We start from the raw sequence: 17,253 nt of genomic DNA, 5'->3' as shown, positions 1-17,253 counted from the left end.
CACGTTAATCAATTCACGGTAAAGTTACATTGTTTAATGCATCCAGCGAGGCATCACAACAAAATTAGGCATAATAATGTGTTAATTCCACGACTGTATATATCAGTATCGAGAAGTATCCAACACTTCTCTTTTCTAAAGTAAATGTTTACAGCAGATTTAGCTCATCTACATCAACAATATGATTTGTCAGAGCGGCTCAAAAGGACAGATTCATAACAAAAAAAGGTGAAATAACTGAAAACATGTTTTATATTCTAGTTTCTTCAAAATAGCCACCCTTTGCTCTGATTAATTTTTTGCTCACTCTTGGCATTCTCCCGAGGAGCTTTAAGAGGTAGTCACCTGAAATGGTTTTCACTTCACAAGTGTGCTTCAAGCGCATCGAGAGAATGCCAAGAGTGTGCAAAACAGTAATCAGAGCAAAGGGTGGCTATTTTGAAGAAACTAGAATATAACACGTTTTCAGTTATTTCGCCTTTTTTTGTTAAGTACATAACTCCACATGTGTTCATTCATAGTTTTGATGCCTTCAGTGACAATCTACAATGTTAATAGTCATGAAAATAAAGAAAACACATTGAATGAGAAGAAGGTGTCTCCAAACTTTTTTTTTTTTTTTTTTTTTTTTTTTTTATTCGATTAAGAATCGTTACAAGTAAGAATCCCGATTCATCTGGAATTCTGTTTTTTGTTTTTTTGACACCCCTAGCAGATTGATACCAACATCGACAGTATTGTACTAGGTATAGTATCAATACGTGGTCAATACTACAGTGATTAGATCGATATTTTTAATTAAAAAAAATTTTTTAAACTCAATAAATAGGAGCCACTAGTAATTTTTGCTTTTATTTAGGTATGTTGCACAATTTGACTAAATTGGGAGTCTTTTAACTTTTTTGAAATGTTTCCATGATCATTTCTATGCCAAACAAAATATGGTGATATGTGTAGTTATTGCAGGAGGTATATAGTGTCGCTGTCTGGCTCGTCCAGCTACTTTTAGTCGAACATTCTATTTAAGTCCATGCAATCATAAATGTAATATTTGAATGACAGAGAGAGAGGATTTAGATTGACCAAATGATAGTACTTCTCAGTGTCTATTTTAGACAAGGCCCCATTTCAGCTGGCACTGACATACAGCAGCTATTGATGCATGCAATTATGGCTGAAGAAATTGATGTGCGACATTTTCTGTTCCACCCTCATTACTAGCTGATTAAATATAGTCATTAGTAAGCAATGGCTCACCATTTCGCTTGGAAATGACTGCTGGTGGTGGATGGAGACAAGCAGAGGAGTGTAGCAAGTTAAGAGAGGAAGACAGAGGTGAACTTGATCATGTTTGTAGATAGGATCAGCCGAGCAAAGAGAATAATTGACTTTGGATCAGTTTCCACACAGTTGTCAGATGGGTGCGCTCCATATTGGGTCTGAAAAGAACATTTTGACCATCTAATCAGCGATCAATCAACGTCTTATGGCTTTCCAAGGCACATTTAGCAGATGGCAATGTAAACGATGTGCACTAATACCATCACAGATGTGATCGCTCCACCAAGTCCTGGAGTTTGTAGCTTTCCCTGTAACATTACCCCATCTGCATGCACTCTTTTTGATTATATCATACATTTTTCAACTATTTTAATCAAGTCGCAGAGTTTGGATCACAGTATATAAGTAAGGAGTAGATACTTCAAAGGTTTAGTGAGCCATACTGGGAACACACTTTTGTGTGTCTGTAGCTTTAATGCTAATGAGCTGTGTCGCCTCTGACAAAGTGTGTCTCCAAGAAGCATTTGTCCAACGTAGTAGACGCCACATATCACATAGAACAACGTAACATTCAGGATGGGGACAGGATGACACAAACTAGCATAGCTACATTTTGACAGCAACATTGGTGCCGTTGGTGCACTCACAAACAATCAGAAATCCTTAACAACCTTATTGCTACAATAACAAACATTTATAAAAGTAAAATCTTACTATATAACTTACTTTTATAATCTTACATCAACATCGGTAAATGAGGAGCTGGCGAGAAGGGAGCAAAGAGAAGGAGAGAAGGGAGAGATTGGCGGCAAGGGCCGTGCGTGTGTGTGCCTTGGAAGAGGCGCCGCTGTGAAATAAGTCTGCTTTGGCATGTTTTTCCAGAAAAGTTGCACCACATCATGCCTTATTTTGAGTTTGTTGGGGTGTTCCTGTGTTTAGTGTTTCATTTCCTATCCTGGGCTCTTATTTTGGTGGCTCTTCCTGTTTTGTTGGCGTTTTCCCATAACCGCTTCAAGTCGGACCCTGAGCACTGACTTACGCACCTGTTACGACTATTTAGGTGGAGCCAGGATATTGTGTTTGTATTTACGCTTCTTCTGAGAGCTCAACTATTTTGTTGCTCTTTAAGCATTCTGTTAGTTTACTTTGAAGCCTCCCGAGCGTTACATCAATGAATGTGCTCCTCGCAAATATTCCCCTTCCTTTCCAAGCTGGTCTGCTTTCTTTTTAAGACTCATATTGAGTTAGCAAGATAGACAAAACTTGTCAAAAGGCTAAAAACACAGAAAAGGCACACATGCTGAAGCGCTGAGAAGTGACGAGTAGTGTACTGCGCAGAAAGTGAAGTGGAAAAATGCTGCGCCCTGCTTTTTGCCTGCAGGCAAGACACAAAACGACTGAATGAGTGAGGCGTTGGCACACCCAGTCATGGTTCGCACACAGAGGCCCATTTGGCTCAATCGGAAAGTTTGTAAATTGGAAAGTTTGTAAATAGAGGGGTTTGTAAATCGAGGTCCCAATGTACAATACTTGCAGATGAAAAGCAAAACAAGATATAACAACAGGACAGCACTGATCTTTAAAGGCCTACTGAAACCCACTACTACCGACCACGCAGTCTGATAGTTTATATATCAATGATGAAATCTTAACATTGCAACACATGCCAATACGGCCGGGTTAACTTATAAAGTGCAATTTTAAATTTCCCGCTAAACTTCCGGTTAAAAACGTCTATGTATGATGACGTATGCGCGTGACGTCAATCGTTGAAACGGAAGTATTCGGACACATTGTATCCAATACAAAAAGCTCGGTTTTCATCGCAAAATTCCACAGTATTCTGGACATCTGTGTTGGTGAATCTTTTGCAATTTGTTTAATGAACAATGAAGACTGCAAAGAAGAAAGCTTTAGGTGGGATCGGTGTATTAGCGGCTGGCTGCAGCAACACAACCAGGAGGACTTTGACTTGGATAGCAGACGCGCTATCCGACGCTAGCCGCCGACCGCATTGATGATCGGGTGAAGTCCTTCGTCGCTCCGTCGACTGCTGGAACGCAGGTGAGCACGGGTGTTGATGAGCAGATGAGGGCTGGCTGGCGTAGGTGGATAGCTAATGTTTTTATCATAGCTCTGTGAGGTCATGTTGCTAAGTTAGCTACAATGGCGTCGTTAGCAACAGCATTGTTAAGCTTCGCCAGGCTGGAAAGAATTAACCGTGTAGTTACATGTCCATGGTGTAATAGTATTGTTGATTTTCTGTCTATCCTTCCAGTCAGGGGTTTATTTCTTTTGTTTCTATCTGCAGTTAAGCCCGATACTATCACGTTAGCTCCGTAGCTAAAGTGCTTCGCCGATGTATTGTCGTGGAGATAAAAGTCACTGTGGATGTCCATTTCGCGTTCTCGACTCTCATTTTCAAGAGGATATAGTATCCGAGGTGGTTTAAAATACAAATCCGTGATCCACAATAGAAAAAGGAGAGAGTGTGGAATCCAATGAGCCAGCTTGTACCTAAGTTACGGTCAGAGCGAAAAAAGATGCGTCCTGCACTGCACTCTAGTCCTTCACGCTCACGTACCTCATCCACGAATCTTTCATCCTGACTCAAATTAATGGGGTAATCGTCGCTTTCTCGGTCCGAATCGCTCTCGCTGCTGGTGTAAACAATGGGGACATGTGAGGAGCCTTTCAACCTGTGACGTCACGCTACTTCCGGTACAGGCAAGACTTTTTTTATCAGCGACCAAAAGTTGCGAACTTTATCGTCGATGTTCTCTACTAAATCCTTTCAGCAAAAATATGGCAATATCGCGAAATGATCAAGTATGACACATAGAATGGATCTACTATCCCCATTTAAATAAAAACATTTCATTTCAGTAGGCCTTTAAATGTTACATTATCAAATGTATTAACACACCAAGTACTGAAATTCGCTACTGTAGACCAGTGGTATCCATTCCCAGGTACCGGGAATTGGTACTGTATCGGTTCAAATGGAAAATGTACCCAAATGAAATAAAACATCAAAACTGAATAAGAGATTGAGTTCCACTTTTCACACAAGTGCAAGCAAACAAAAATAGTTCATGTTGTAAGTTAGGTCTGGAACATATTTTCAAAAGTCGGTTTGCTGCGTCTTCCACTTTTTGTTGGGTCCTTCCACAGCAAAATCACACAAGAAACCCAGCTGTTCCACCCACTAAAATCTTTTCATCCCAAATGTGGCAATTTCCCGCAACTTTGATGCCACAATTCATGTATTCAGGGCTACAAATATTGAAATGACTGTAAATACTGCATATGGATGTAGACAAAAGTCTTTTTTCCACTAGTTGGATGTCAAAGTCAATAAATGAATGAATTCATGAGCATAAATCAGTGGTTAGTGCAGGTGTCTTTAAGTTCCCGCTCACACACACACACACACACACACACACACACACACACACACACACACACACACACACACACACACACACACACACACAGTCTGAGTCATCAGCAGGCAAACAAGACTGAGCGTGAGCGGGCGTGACGGGAGGGAACTCCATGGGAGATCCTCCTCATTTGCATTTCACTCCTATTCCAGGAAAAGAAGAGAAAAACGTTGTTCTTTGACAAACTTGTGTGGATTGGACTCATGCTGATGTGACAAATTATCAACATGTAACGAGACCAACAATTATGGGAGTCTCTCACAAACTGCACATGACAGCCATGTTTTCAGTAGTCCTATTAACATCAGTTATGCAAAGAAGCATAAAAGGGAGAAACAGGCCTTATTTGTACTGTATATGTGAAACTCCCAAAAATTAAATATGGTGCAAAAAATCCCTCATGTCAGCAATACAACTTAAATGTAAAACTAATATGTGATATCAACTCCACATGCAAGTGATGTGCCTTCATTTCATATCGTTTTGATGACCATGGCTCACAGGCTCTTTTGAGATTTTCAATTTGAGGTTTTCATAAGCTGTAAGCCATGTAAGCCATAATCGTCAAAATTACATCAAAAGACATATCTTAAATTGCATGTTGGCAGCCTATGTCATTGACTAGTTTCACCTTGTAAATCTGATCGCTGGAATAAACCAACCTTTGCAGCATTGTAATGAAAGTATGCAAAATATGGGTTTATCAAGCATATATTATATTGATATCAATGAGTTTTGTATTTTACGTCTGAAAACAAAACTGTATTACAACTAGCAGTAATTGTGTAAAAGAACACAACAACAAATAAGTTCACCTTCTTTAATGGCGCAGACCATGCAGAATGGACTTCACAAGAAATTCCAAGTCACTTAAAACATTGTCTTATGATTGTTTTAAAAACAATCTTCATAGACTACGTATATGCAGTGTAGTCAATCTGGTCTTCAAAGAAAGATGGCAGACAGTTTCAAAACTACAAGTGGAAGTTTTGACTTTTTCCTATAGGGGTCATAAATCATTGCAAGGTTTATACTACAAAAAAGATGGTGAAGGCTTAAAAAAAACCTACAAATTGCAATCCTGACCTCTGCCTGTAGGAGTCATAAATCCTTTTAAATCATGATTAAAAGTGTGTCGTTCATCTTAATGTATTTTGTACTAGACCAGTATATCTGTCATTGAACTGTATAAGAGTGTACTTTATTGAACCTTTTTTTGATATAACTTTTATTCTAACTGATCTCATTGTAAAGAAACATGAGAATAACCAATGTATTTGGGACAAATAACCCAGCATTGCAGATAAAAAATGACCCAGTATTTGGGTTGAATATATAACCCATCTGGCTGGGTTAAACAAGAAACCAATCTTGCTGGGTTGAATTAACCCAACATTGGTTTGGTCCAAAGTTACCCAGCAGTTTCTAGAGTGTGCTAACAATGATTCCATAAAAAGACTATCTGGTTCAGATGCTGAGCTGGTTGTTGCTCTAAAAAGCAATCTATTTATGGGCAGACTGAACCTCAATGTTGGGTTCATCTTGAGAAACGCTTCTCTGCTGTAAATAGGCTTACTATTAGGTCTGTGCTCTTGTTGTATGACACATATCTGACTAAGTGTGTTACTAAGAGTGTTTGTTTTTCATTTCAGTGGTGCTCTTCTGGTGCCTGCTGGACATTGTACCAATTAAGAATGAAAAGGGAGACGTGGTGCTGTTTCTGGCTTCATTTAAGGACATCACAGACATTAAAGCCAAAGCCATTCAAGAGGACAAGAAGGAAGGTCAGTCCATGCATGGAATGGAACATTGTACGGCCATTTCTTTGCCTAGGGAATGCATTACATGAGGTGGAAAAATATCTTTTGCATTTCCAACTTAGCCTTGAATCCTCCACATTATAATCCCAGAAAATACTTCAAGAAATTAATACCTGAGGACAAAGGGGCAAATTTACCAAGAGAAAGTGTGTGTGTGTGTTCCTTGCCTGCACGGCCCTAATTACTTTCTCATTAACACAAATAAATCAGAAGAGGAAGAAGCAACCCAAAGCAAAGTTATTTTTTGCGCGCCTAATATAAAAGCGTTTGATGGTAAAATAAAAGTGGCTGAAGCAGCAGGCGGGCAGACGAGAGACAAACACCTCAGCATAATGACTTGTTTGTCTGACAAGCTCGCTGAAATGAGACGATGCACAGTAAGGAGCATTTGCAGGTTGAAGTCCCTGACTCACTAACAGTGTTGTAAAAGGCTCTCACTGGGAAACCTACACCACAAATGCATTGCAGTCCTGTGTGTGTGGCCCTGGATACTGTACTGTGTACATTTTGACATTCATATTTCCTACGTGTTCATACACAGTATAGGCCAAGAGTTTGGACACACCTTCTCATTCAATGTGTTTTCTTTATTTTCATGACTATTTACATTGTACATTGTCACTGAAGGCATCAAAACTATGAATGAACACATGTGGAGTTATGTACTTAACAAAAAAAGGTGAAATAACTGAAAACATGTTTTATATTCTAGTTTCTTCAAAATAGCCACCCTTTGCTCTGATTACTGTTTTGCTTCAGTGACAATCTACAAAGTAAATAGTCATGGCCCTGTGATGAGGTGGCGACTTGTCCAGGGTGTACCCCGCCTTCCGCCCGATTGTACCTGAGATAGGCTCCAGCGCCCCCCGTGACCCCGAAGGAAATAAGCGGTAGAAAATGGATGGATGGATAAAGAAAACACATTGAAATGAGAAGGTGTGTCCCTACTTTTGGCCTGTACTGTACTTTTACAAGTGTTTTTAATATGGAAAACATGGAGTAACTACCATGTACAGTAGGCCAGTAATAGTAGGTTTTATTTTTGTACTCAGTGGATAGTCATTATTGTCATTTTAGAAAGAAACACCACCAAAAGGCTACCTTATTGTCCACAAGTTGCAGACATTCTCTGTGTATGTTTTACGCTTGAGAATTGCTCCTCCATCCTAAACATTCATTTATGGTCCAACACATTTACTTCCACACAACAGTTGAGCGCTAACAATAGCGGTAATTTGAGAGGTTGTCATCGCACTTCAACATCTCTAACATGTAAATGCTGCCTCTTTGCTCGACCAGCATTGCAAATGAAATTATATTCCTAATGGTCTTATCCTGTATAAATAAAGGTTATATAAATATGTCAACCAGGAGGTAAACCTTTTAATACTTCATTACCCAGAAGGCTTAATGCTGTAGACAGGAACTAAAAGCAGATTTGAGCTACGCGGGAGGACGACAATTGCGTTGTTTGAGCAATAAGGAATTGAAGAAACATACAAACGTTTGAAGTTGAAGCCTTTGAGCGCTGCTCACAGACAAATTTGAGTGGTAAAAATAACGCGGATTGTCCAAAATGTGCAAGGAATTCGCGGGCGCGCACATCATTTGTGGAAATGTAAATTCTGGAGGGACTGATTCATGCACAAAACGGCATAGACAACAAACATTTGACATCCCTAAACTTGACCTTTTCTAGAAATGGTTAAATAAATGGCTAGAATTTTAAAGTTGTTAGGCCTATTTACAGTCCAAAAACTGACCCTGACATGTTGTAGTGCAATCACTATTCAGCACAGTAGCCTACATAAAGGTGAAAGGCGTGGCGTCCAAACATTTGAATATGGTTTATTCCAACAATTAGGTGTACTGTAGAAGATTAAACCTATATATGACATATGCTCATCACATGCAACTTTTGATATCATGTATTGCTTACAGCTTATGAAAACCTCAGAAAATGTTGGGTTTTCAAAAACATGAACATGAAAATGATAAATACCACCGTAACATTTGTCACTTTGCATGCATAGAGTTTATATCACATTATAATTTCACATTTAAAGTTGAACTGCTGACATGAATGGACTTTTACAGTGTTGAAAATATTGTATGTAGAAAGCTTTTTTTGTTCATGTAAAGTGAGGCCAAATGACCATTTTCTGCCAACTCGACAGTATGAAAGGTAGCTTGCTGGTGTGCCTTCGCAAAGTCTCAACTCTAATTTGTCAACTCCCTCCATTCTATTTCTCGTAGAGTATTACCGTACATTCCTTACATGGCAGCCACCGCCCTCACATATCTACCGTATGTATGCTATGCGCACCCCTCCCCCCTCCCACATCCCCATAAGAGCGTGTACAAAAGCAGAGGCATATTCATTAGGTCTAAAAATAAAGCATTTCTCCGTTTCTGCATCGCTCCTGCCGCGTCGCGTCCCCCTAGGCTGTGGCACTTTATGAATGGGTCCTGTCTTCCTGCCTCACCTGGGGGTTCGTTGGTGTTCACTGGCGCGCCGGAGAAAGCAGGCGTTTTTCCAAAGGACACTCAAAAGCAGTTATCACTTCTATTCCTTGCTTTGTTATTGCCGTTATCTGCCCTTAAGCCAATCTGGACCAGAAGAGTTCTTTCCGGTGGCTTCCGAGCGCCTGCTGGCAATAACTCTCATTCTATTATCCAAGTTGCACTCCTGAACACATCACTCTTCCACACACACACACACGCACACACGCACGCACGCACGCACGCACGCACGCACGCACGCACGCGCACACACACACACACACACACACACACACACACACACACACACACACCAACACAAACACACTGCCACCTCAGAAGCAGCAATTTACCATGACAAATCCATCACAGTTTACTTAAGTGCCTCCGCCCAACATTGCTCTGCCTTGTTGCAGAACATGTTCATCAATCATTACCTTAAGCAGAGCAATGGGACTGTATCTAAAACCAGAAACAAAGTTATTGGACACTAGGAAATGGGTGAAAAACATAAACAAGATGCATGTTTGCAAAGGAAAGATCGATTTTCCACTTGCGTATGTTTTGCAGCACATACAAATCAGATTTTCCTGTAGGAAGTCATCTGTTCCAGGGTCAAACAGGGAATATTTCAATGATTCATGGCCATTCAAGTGTAACGCAAAGTGGACATGCTTAGTGATGTCAAAAGAAGTGAACCACTTTGAAACAGTCTATCTTCAATAATAGGCTGCACCATGACAGATCAAAGTTGTAATAGTAATATGTTGTCCTGCTCCTAGTTCTAAAATATTTGTCAACAAGCCTGCTAGCCACAAACGTCTTACTGTAAGACAACTTTACTGTTTCATTACTTTCTCCATGTGTGTCACAAAGTGGCACTTCTAGCAGACTCAGGGCCTGGTCTATTGAAGGTTTACGTGCAAACTTGATAGCGCACGCAAAGCTGGTCTACTAAGCTTGTGTCTCTCAACACCAAAACAGCCTTTAAACCTGTTGCTTTTGTGATAGGAGAATTCCGTTTCAGAATCAGAATCGTTTTATTGCCATTGTTTGAGAACGGGTTCACAAACTAGGAATTTTTCTTGGTGCAAACGTGCGACATAAAACACATATAACACATATTTGGTAATAAAAAGAGCTGTGACTGAGCTATCAGATAGACTTAGAAGGAATTCAAGGAATTCAAAGAGCTGCTGTTAGGAGTTATTGTTCATTTGCCTGATGGCCGAGGGGAAAAAACTGTTCAGGTGGCGGGAGGTGTGGGTCTGGATGGAGCGTAGTCTCCTGCCTGAGGGGAGAGGGGAGAATAGTGTGTGTCCAGGGTGAGAAGAGTCAGCTGTGATCCGACCCACACGCCTCCTGGTCCTGGAGGAGAACAAGTCCTGGAGGGATGGGAGCTTGCAGCCAATCACCTTCTCAGCAGCATGTACGATGCGCTGCAGTCTATTCTTATCCTGGACTGTGGCGCCGGGGAACCACACTGTGATGGAGGAGGTCAGGATGGAATCTATGATGGCTGAGTAAAACTGCACCAGCATCTCGGTCGGCACCTTAAGTTTCCTCAGCTGCCGCAGGAAGTACATCCTCTGCTGGGCCTTCTTGATGAGGGAGCTGATGGTCAGCTCCCACTTGAGGTCCTGGGTGATGATGGTGCCCAAGGAACGGAAGGAGTCCACAATGGGGACGGGGGTGGGAGAGTCAATCAGGGTGAGGGGGGATGGTAGGGCTGTGACTTTCCTGAAGTCCATGATCATCTCCACTGTTTTCCGGGCGTTCAGCTCCAGGTTGTTGAGGCTGCACCAGGACGTCAGCCGGTCCACCTCTCTCCTGTAGGCGGACTCATCGCCATTCGAGATGAGCCCGATGAGGGTGGTGTCATCCGCAAACTTGAGCAGTTTTACGGATTGGTGACTGGAGGTGCAGCAGTTTGTATACAGGGAGAAGAGCCAGGGGGAGAGTACACAGCCCTGAGGAGTACCAGTGTTTGTGGTTCGACTGTCCGAGACAATCTTCCCCAGCCGTACGTGCTGTCTTCGGTCTGTCAGGAAGTCATTAATCCAACTGCAGAAGGAGTCGGGCACACTGAGCTGGTAGAGCTTGTCTCGTAGCAGTCCAGGGAGGATGGTGTTGAAGGCAGAGCTGAAGTCCACAAACAGGATCCTAGCGTAGGTTCCTGGGGAGTCCAGATGCTCCAGGATGAAGTGGAGGGCCAGGTTCACTGCATCATCCACAGACCTGTTGGCTCTGTAGGCGAACTGCAGTGGGTCCAGGAGGGGGGCGGTGATGTCCTTGAGGTGGGGCAGGACCAAGCGCTCAAGGGACTTCATGACCACAGACGTCAGCGCGACCGGCCTGTAGTCATTTAGTCCTGTGATCCGTCCTGGGACAGGGACAATGGTGGAGGTCTTAAAGCAGGACGGCACGCGGCATAGCTCCAGAGAGGTGTTAAAAATGTCAGTGAAGACAGGAGCCAGCTGGTCCGCACAGTGTCTGAGAGTGGAGGGGGAGACACCATCCGGCCCGGGGGCCTTCCGCGTATTCAGCTTCAAGAACTGCCGGCGTACATCCTCTTCTTTGATGGAGAGGGTCTTTACAGTCTTATGATGTTTTTGGAGTCCTGTGATGTCATTGGAGTCCTTTGAGTCCTTTAACTCCTTTAATGAAGTGCTGGCATTGGTGGGGAGGGTGATGGTGGGGGGAGCATGGCTTTGATGAGCTGAAGGCTGTTCATGACAACAGTAATGTGTGTTGAGGCCCTGAGCGAGAGTCCGGTCATTTGGGCTTATAGTTCGTAAGGGCCCTTAGACCTCTCCAAACTGCCGCAGAATCATTGGAGCGGAACTGTTCCTGTAGACGGTTAGAGTACACAGATTTAGCTTTCTCCACTTCCCTGGTGAAGTGGTACTTCGCTTCTCTGTATGTACTTCAGCCCCCGCTTCTCCACGCAGCCTCCTTCTTCTTGCGCAGCTGTCGGAGCTTGGGTGTGAACCAGGGCTTGTCGTTGTTATAACAAACCCTGGTGCGCGTTGGAATGATGCGCGCCTCATTGAACTGTATGTATGAGGTCACAGTGTCCGTATACTCGTCCAGATTGTTCGTGGCCGCTCCAAATGCCTCCCAGTCTGTCGTTTCCCAACAAGCACGCAACTCGTCCACAGACTCGGCGGTGAAACTCTTAATATTCCTCATAACAGGTTTAGCCAGTTTCAGTCTCTGTCTGTATGAAGGGATTAAGTGCACCATCACGTGATCTGATAGTCCAAGAGCAGCGCGCGGGACTGCATGAAAAGCCTTGCTCAATGTAGTGTCGCAGTGATCCAGCGTGTTCTCCTCTCTGGTCGGGCATTTAATAAACTGTCTATACTTTGGTAATTCCTGGCTCAAATTTCCCTTGTTAAAGTCACCAAGCACGATAACAAGAGCTGAGCGTCACGCACGTCCGCGCCGGGCGGGATGTAAACAGCCACGAGAATGAATGAAACAATCTCACGCGGTGAGTAAAAGGGCTTACAGTGGATGAAGAAATATTCCAGAGAAGAAGAACAGTGTCTGGAAATCACTGTCACGTCTGTACACCAGCTATTGTTGATAAAGAAGCAGAGTCCACCGCCTCTTTTTTTGCCAGAGAGCGCCGCGTCTCGGTCCGCGCGGAGAAGATGAAAGCCCTCCAGTTGAAGCGCGCTGTCCGGGACACTTGCGCTCAGCCAAGTATCCGTGAAACACAACACACAGGATGAGGAGAAGTTCTTGTTCCTTCTCATCAGCAACGCTAGCTTGTCCATCTTGTTGGCAAGTGAGCGGACGTTGGAGAGGAAGATGCCTGGTAGAGGCGTGCGTAATCCCCGTCCGCGAAGACGGACAAGCTTGTGTCTCTCAACACCAAAACAGCCTTTAAACCTGTTGCTTTTGTGATAGGAGAATTCCGTTTGAAGGTTAGGTTTTGTTTTTATGAAATCGCATTGTGCTTTTGATTGAAACAGTTGCACGCGACCAGTCATCCTCTCAGGGAGTAAAACACACTGGTCAATTCCAAGTTATTTTGGATAACATACAGTATGTTGAGTATAAAGGACCCCAGAGACAGAATGGTAAAATACCAAGTTTTACTGAAGCTTCAGGAGACCAGCCCTTACAATGCAACTATAACATGAGCAAGCGAGGTCTAAATCCAAACAAAAAGAGTCAGCTTATGTAGAGCAAAAACAGCCCCTCTTGCCCAGAAAGGAGCATGGCTGCTTCTTCAAAACAGATAAGAAACTGGCCAAAACAGCTCTGTGAGCCTACAAACAGGAGCCCTTAAAACAAAACAAAGAGTTTACTCGGGGACATAAGATAAAGGCAAGGAGGTCACGAGAAGACACACTACATGGGAAAATACTAGCTGCTTTGAACATGACTATGGATTAAAAAGAACACTTAAAAATATCTCATTCTCACAAAACGTTGTTAGAAAAGGATGTAAACAAAGTATACACACTGTGTGTTAAAGGCCTACTAAAATTATTTTTTAAAATTTAAACGGGGATAGCAGATCCATTCTATGTGTCATACTTGATCATTTCGCGATATTGCCATATTTTTGCTGAAAGGATTTAGTATAGAACAACGACGATAAAGTTCGCAACTTTTGGTCTCTGATAAAAAAAAGCCTTGCCGCTACCAGAAGTAGCGTGACGACACCGGAGGAAGGGCTGCTCACATCTGCACATTGTTTACACCAGCAGCGAAAGAGATTTGGACCGAGAAAGCGACGATTACCCCATTAATTTGAGCGAGGATGAAAGATTTGTGGATGAGGAATGTGAAAGTGAAGGACTAACGTGCAGTGCAGTACGTATCTTTTTTCGCTCTGACCGTAACTTAGGTACAAGCTGGCTCATTGGATTCCACACTCTCCTTTTTCTATTGTGGATCACAGATTTGTATTTCAAACCACCTCGGATACTATATCCTCTTGAAAATGAGAGTCGAGAACGCGAAATGGACATTCACAGTGACTTTTATCTCCACGACAATACATCGGCGAAACACTTTAGCTACTGAGCTAACGTGATAGCATCAGGCTTTACTGCATATAGAAACAAAACAAATAAGTCCCTGACTGGAAGGATAGACAGAAGATCAACAATACTACCAAACTCTGGACATGTAACTACACGGTTAATGCTTTCCAGCTTGGCAAAGCCTAGCAATGCTGTTGCTAACGGCGCCATTGAAGCTAACTTAGCTACAGAACCTCGACAGAGCTATGCTAAAAACATTAGCTCTGCACCTACGCCAGCTCTCATCTGCTCATCACAACCCGTGCTCACCTTCGTTCCAGCGATTGACGGTACGACGAAAGACTTCACCTGATCACCGATGCGGTTGGCGGCCCGGAAATGGAGGAAGTCAACGTGAGGTTGTTCGGCTAGCGCGTCTGCTATCCTCAAAGTCCTCCTGGTTGTGTTGCTGTAGTCCGCCGCTAATACACAGATCCCACCTACAACTTTTTTCTTTGCAGTCTCCATTTTTCATTAAACAAATTGCAAAAGATTCACCAACACAGATGTCCAGAATACTGTGGAATTTTGAGTGACAAAACAGAGCTTTTTGTATTGGATTCAATGGGCTCCGAATACTTCCGCTTCAACCGTTGACGTCATGCGCAAACGTCATCATATCGAAACGTTTTCAGCCGGAAATTTGCCGGGAAATTTAAAATTGCACTTTATAAGTTAACCCGGCCGTATTGGCATGTGTTGCAATGTTAAGATTTCATCATTGATATATAAACTATCAGACTGCGTGGTCGGTAGTAGTGGGTTTCAGTAGACCTTTAAGACATCTTTCGGCCCCATTATAACTGCCATTCGTAACAGGTTGTAATCCTGCTATGTTACTATGCGAACATATTGTGTTGTTGTGATTGTGCCACTTAAACCACCAGATGTCACCAAAAAATCCATTAACTTAATTCTCAGAGCTTTGATGAGCGTAAATGAGTTAAACTGCCATTGAACTGCTGAAATGCAATGAAAGAGTACAAAAATGTGCGTTTATGAGGACAAAAGAATGTTTTTTTAAAGGACAAAAAAAGTATGCGTATTTTAGAACAAAAGTATGCTTTGTTAAGGACAAAAGTATGCGTTTTTGATGACAAAAGTATGCGTTTTTGATGACAAAAGTATGCGTTTTTGATGACAAAAGTATGCGTTTTTGAGGACAAAAGTATGCATTTTTGAGTACAAAAGTATGTGTTTTTGAGGACAAAATGTATTTATTATTTATATAGCGCTTTTCTAGACACTCAAAGCGCTTCACAGAGAAGTGAGAACCCATCATTCATCTTTACAACTCATTCATTCATCATTCATTCTCCGGTGTGAGCGACACCGGGGGCAAGGGTGAAGTGTCCTGCCCAAGGACACAACGGCAGCGATTTTGGATGCGTTTATTAAGCATCCGTGTTGGTGTGGACATGGCCTTACTTACCTAAACTTGACCAAGCCCTGACTGCCTTCTCACTCATTTCATCTCATTAGGCACTGCAAAAATACTATTTGTTTGTCTGTATGTCGACTGTAGCAAAATCAATCATGTCATGCAGTATGGACCAATTCAAGGCTGTAATTACACAACCGCAAATATTCCACTCATTTTAGAAATATTGCATATTTTGTTTTTTCACATTTTTAGAGAACTATTTTTATTTTTGACAAACGGCCATATAACATCAGCTATAACAAATACTAAAAGCTTTATATCAATAGATAGATCTGAAGTTGAAAACAAATGATTATTGCTAAAATAGGACACTTTGTAAGTGTGTATAGTCAATCTTAAAGTTGCACAAGGGGTTAATGAGCAATCCATTTTGTGCAAAATATATGCTGATGATCAGAATGCCGTCAACTCTGGGAGGGGGAGATGCAAATGTGATCATTTAGCACTCAGTGTGATTTATCAAGGCTAAAATTGTTTGAAATGTGCGTGAAAACTGTCACAATGATGCACAACTGGCTATGAGAAAGGAGGCAATCGTGCTGCAAACACAGAAAATCCTCTGTCCTACGTGTGTGTGTTCTTCTGGGATCATTCTAGACGCACCATGGCAACACCTGCACCTCCCATCGCAACACCGGCGCCTCCAAGAGCGCACCTTCGGCGTGCTAAAAATAGGCTATTTTGTCCAGATTGCACTTCTATAGAAAAGGTGCTGTGTACTGCTATTCCACAACATAACAAAACAGCACTGTTTGGTTGGAGCATATGATGTCAGGAATGTGGAGGTAAATGAGTGTCTCCATGGTGACAGCCGGTCTGCATCACTTTTGCACTTGCTATCAATTGCCCACTATTAGCACATAGAATGGATAAGTTTGCACACGCTGTTGAGTACTTATTTGGATCTTAGTAGATCAGGCCCTAAATGCTTTGTGTGCTAGTTGAGTGACAATGTTCATTTCTGTGTCTATGTTTGTGTACGTGTGTTTGTGCTTGTAGAGCGGCGGCGTGGCAGGATGAAGACCGGGTCTCCGTTCAGCTCGGCTCGCATGCGCAGCAGCACGGTTCTCTACCACGTGTCTGGACACCTCCACAGCCGAGAGAAGAGCAAAATCAAGCTCAACAAGGTCCATCCAAGCACTGGAACTACACTACTGTATACAAACCAAAAAACCGTAGGGCAGGAAGTGACTACTTAAAGTACAGTCGTCCCTCGCCGCATCACAATTCAAATATTGCAGCTTCACTACAATTGAAAAACAACTTTTATGCATATTCTACATATTGTTGGCCTAAATTGAGTCTTATTTGTGTCTTATATGTATTACAGTGCAGCGTTTGTCTTACTTTCTATGATTGTGTTGAGGCAATCAACTTCCGGGTGCCAACAAACACAACACAAACCGGTGCTATCTTCACCGCGACAATCTTCAACTCCTGCCTCATCAATAACACATCTCCACACTGGTGAGCCTTTGACACAAGTGATGTTTAAAGACACTTTGTGCTAACAAGACTGCTATAAGCAGCGGAATGAGCGAGGTTAGCACTTTATTTACGGATGCACTTCATCTTCAACATCCACAGGCCATTGGTGAGCCTGGAATGAAAACAGGCGACACGCAATGCGTACAACACGGCTAATGCTCGTAGCTGCGGCTTTCGGCTTGACTGAGTTTTTGCGGAACAACACACGTCTGTGGTTTCAGCACATC

The 17,253-nt window shown here is 42.5% G+C and overlaps 2 protein-coding genes across 5 annotated transcripts in view; one reads left to right on the top strand and one right to left on the bottom strand.

Moving 5' to 3' along the window:
* The window catches only part of kcnh8 (potassium voltage-gated channel, subfamily H (eag-related), member 8), a 138,132-nt gene that overhangs the window by 46,433 nt on the left and 74,446 nt on the right, over positions 1–17,253 (top strand). Inside the window, exons 3-4 of the mRNA XM_062029273.1 lie at positions 6,380–6,511; positions 16,538–16,665. Of these exons, the coding sequence (XP_061885257.1) occupies positions 6,380–6,511; positions 16,538–16,665 (260 nt within the window). The remainder of the gene's footprint in view (positions 1–6,379; positions 6,512–16,537; positions 16,666–17,253) is intronic.
* The window catches only part of LOC133635871 (DNA-binding protein SATB1-like), a 167,252-nt gene that overhangs the window by 129,576 nt on the left and 20,423 nt on the right, over positions 1–17,253 (bottom strand). The window contains exon 1 of one of the 4 annotated variants that reach the window (XM_062029278.1): positions 9,034–9,147. The exons of the other annotated variants lie outside the window; for them this stretch is intronic. The gene's annotated coding sequence lies outside the window, so the exon portion shown is untranslated. Of the gene's footprint in view, positions 1–9,033; positions 9,148–17,253 lie in introns of those variants that run through there. 4 annotated transcript variants of the gene reach the window in all.

This window comes from Entelurus aequoreus, linkage group LG20, assembly GCF_033978785.1.
Source record: "Entelurus aequoreus isolate RoL-2023_Sb linkage group LG20, RoL_Eaeq_v1.1, whole genome shotgun sequence".
Taxonomy (NCBI): domain Eukaryota; kingdom Metazoa; phylum Chordata; class Actinopteri; order Syngnathiformes; family Syngnathidae; genus Entelurus; species Entelurus aequoreus.
The sequence above is the reverse complement of the archived record's forward strand: the minus strand, read 5'-3'. Positions and strand labels throughout refer to the sequence as shown.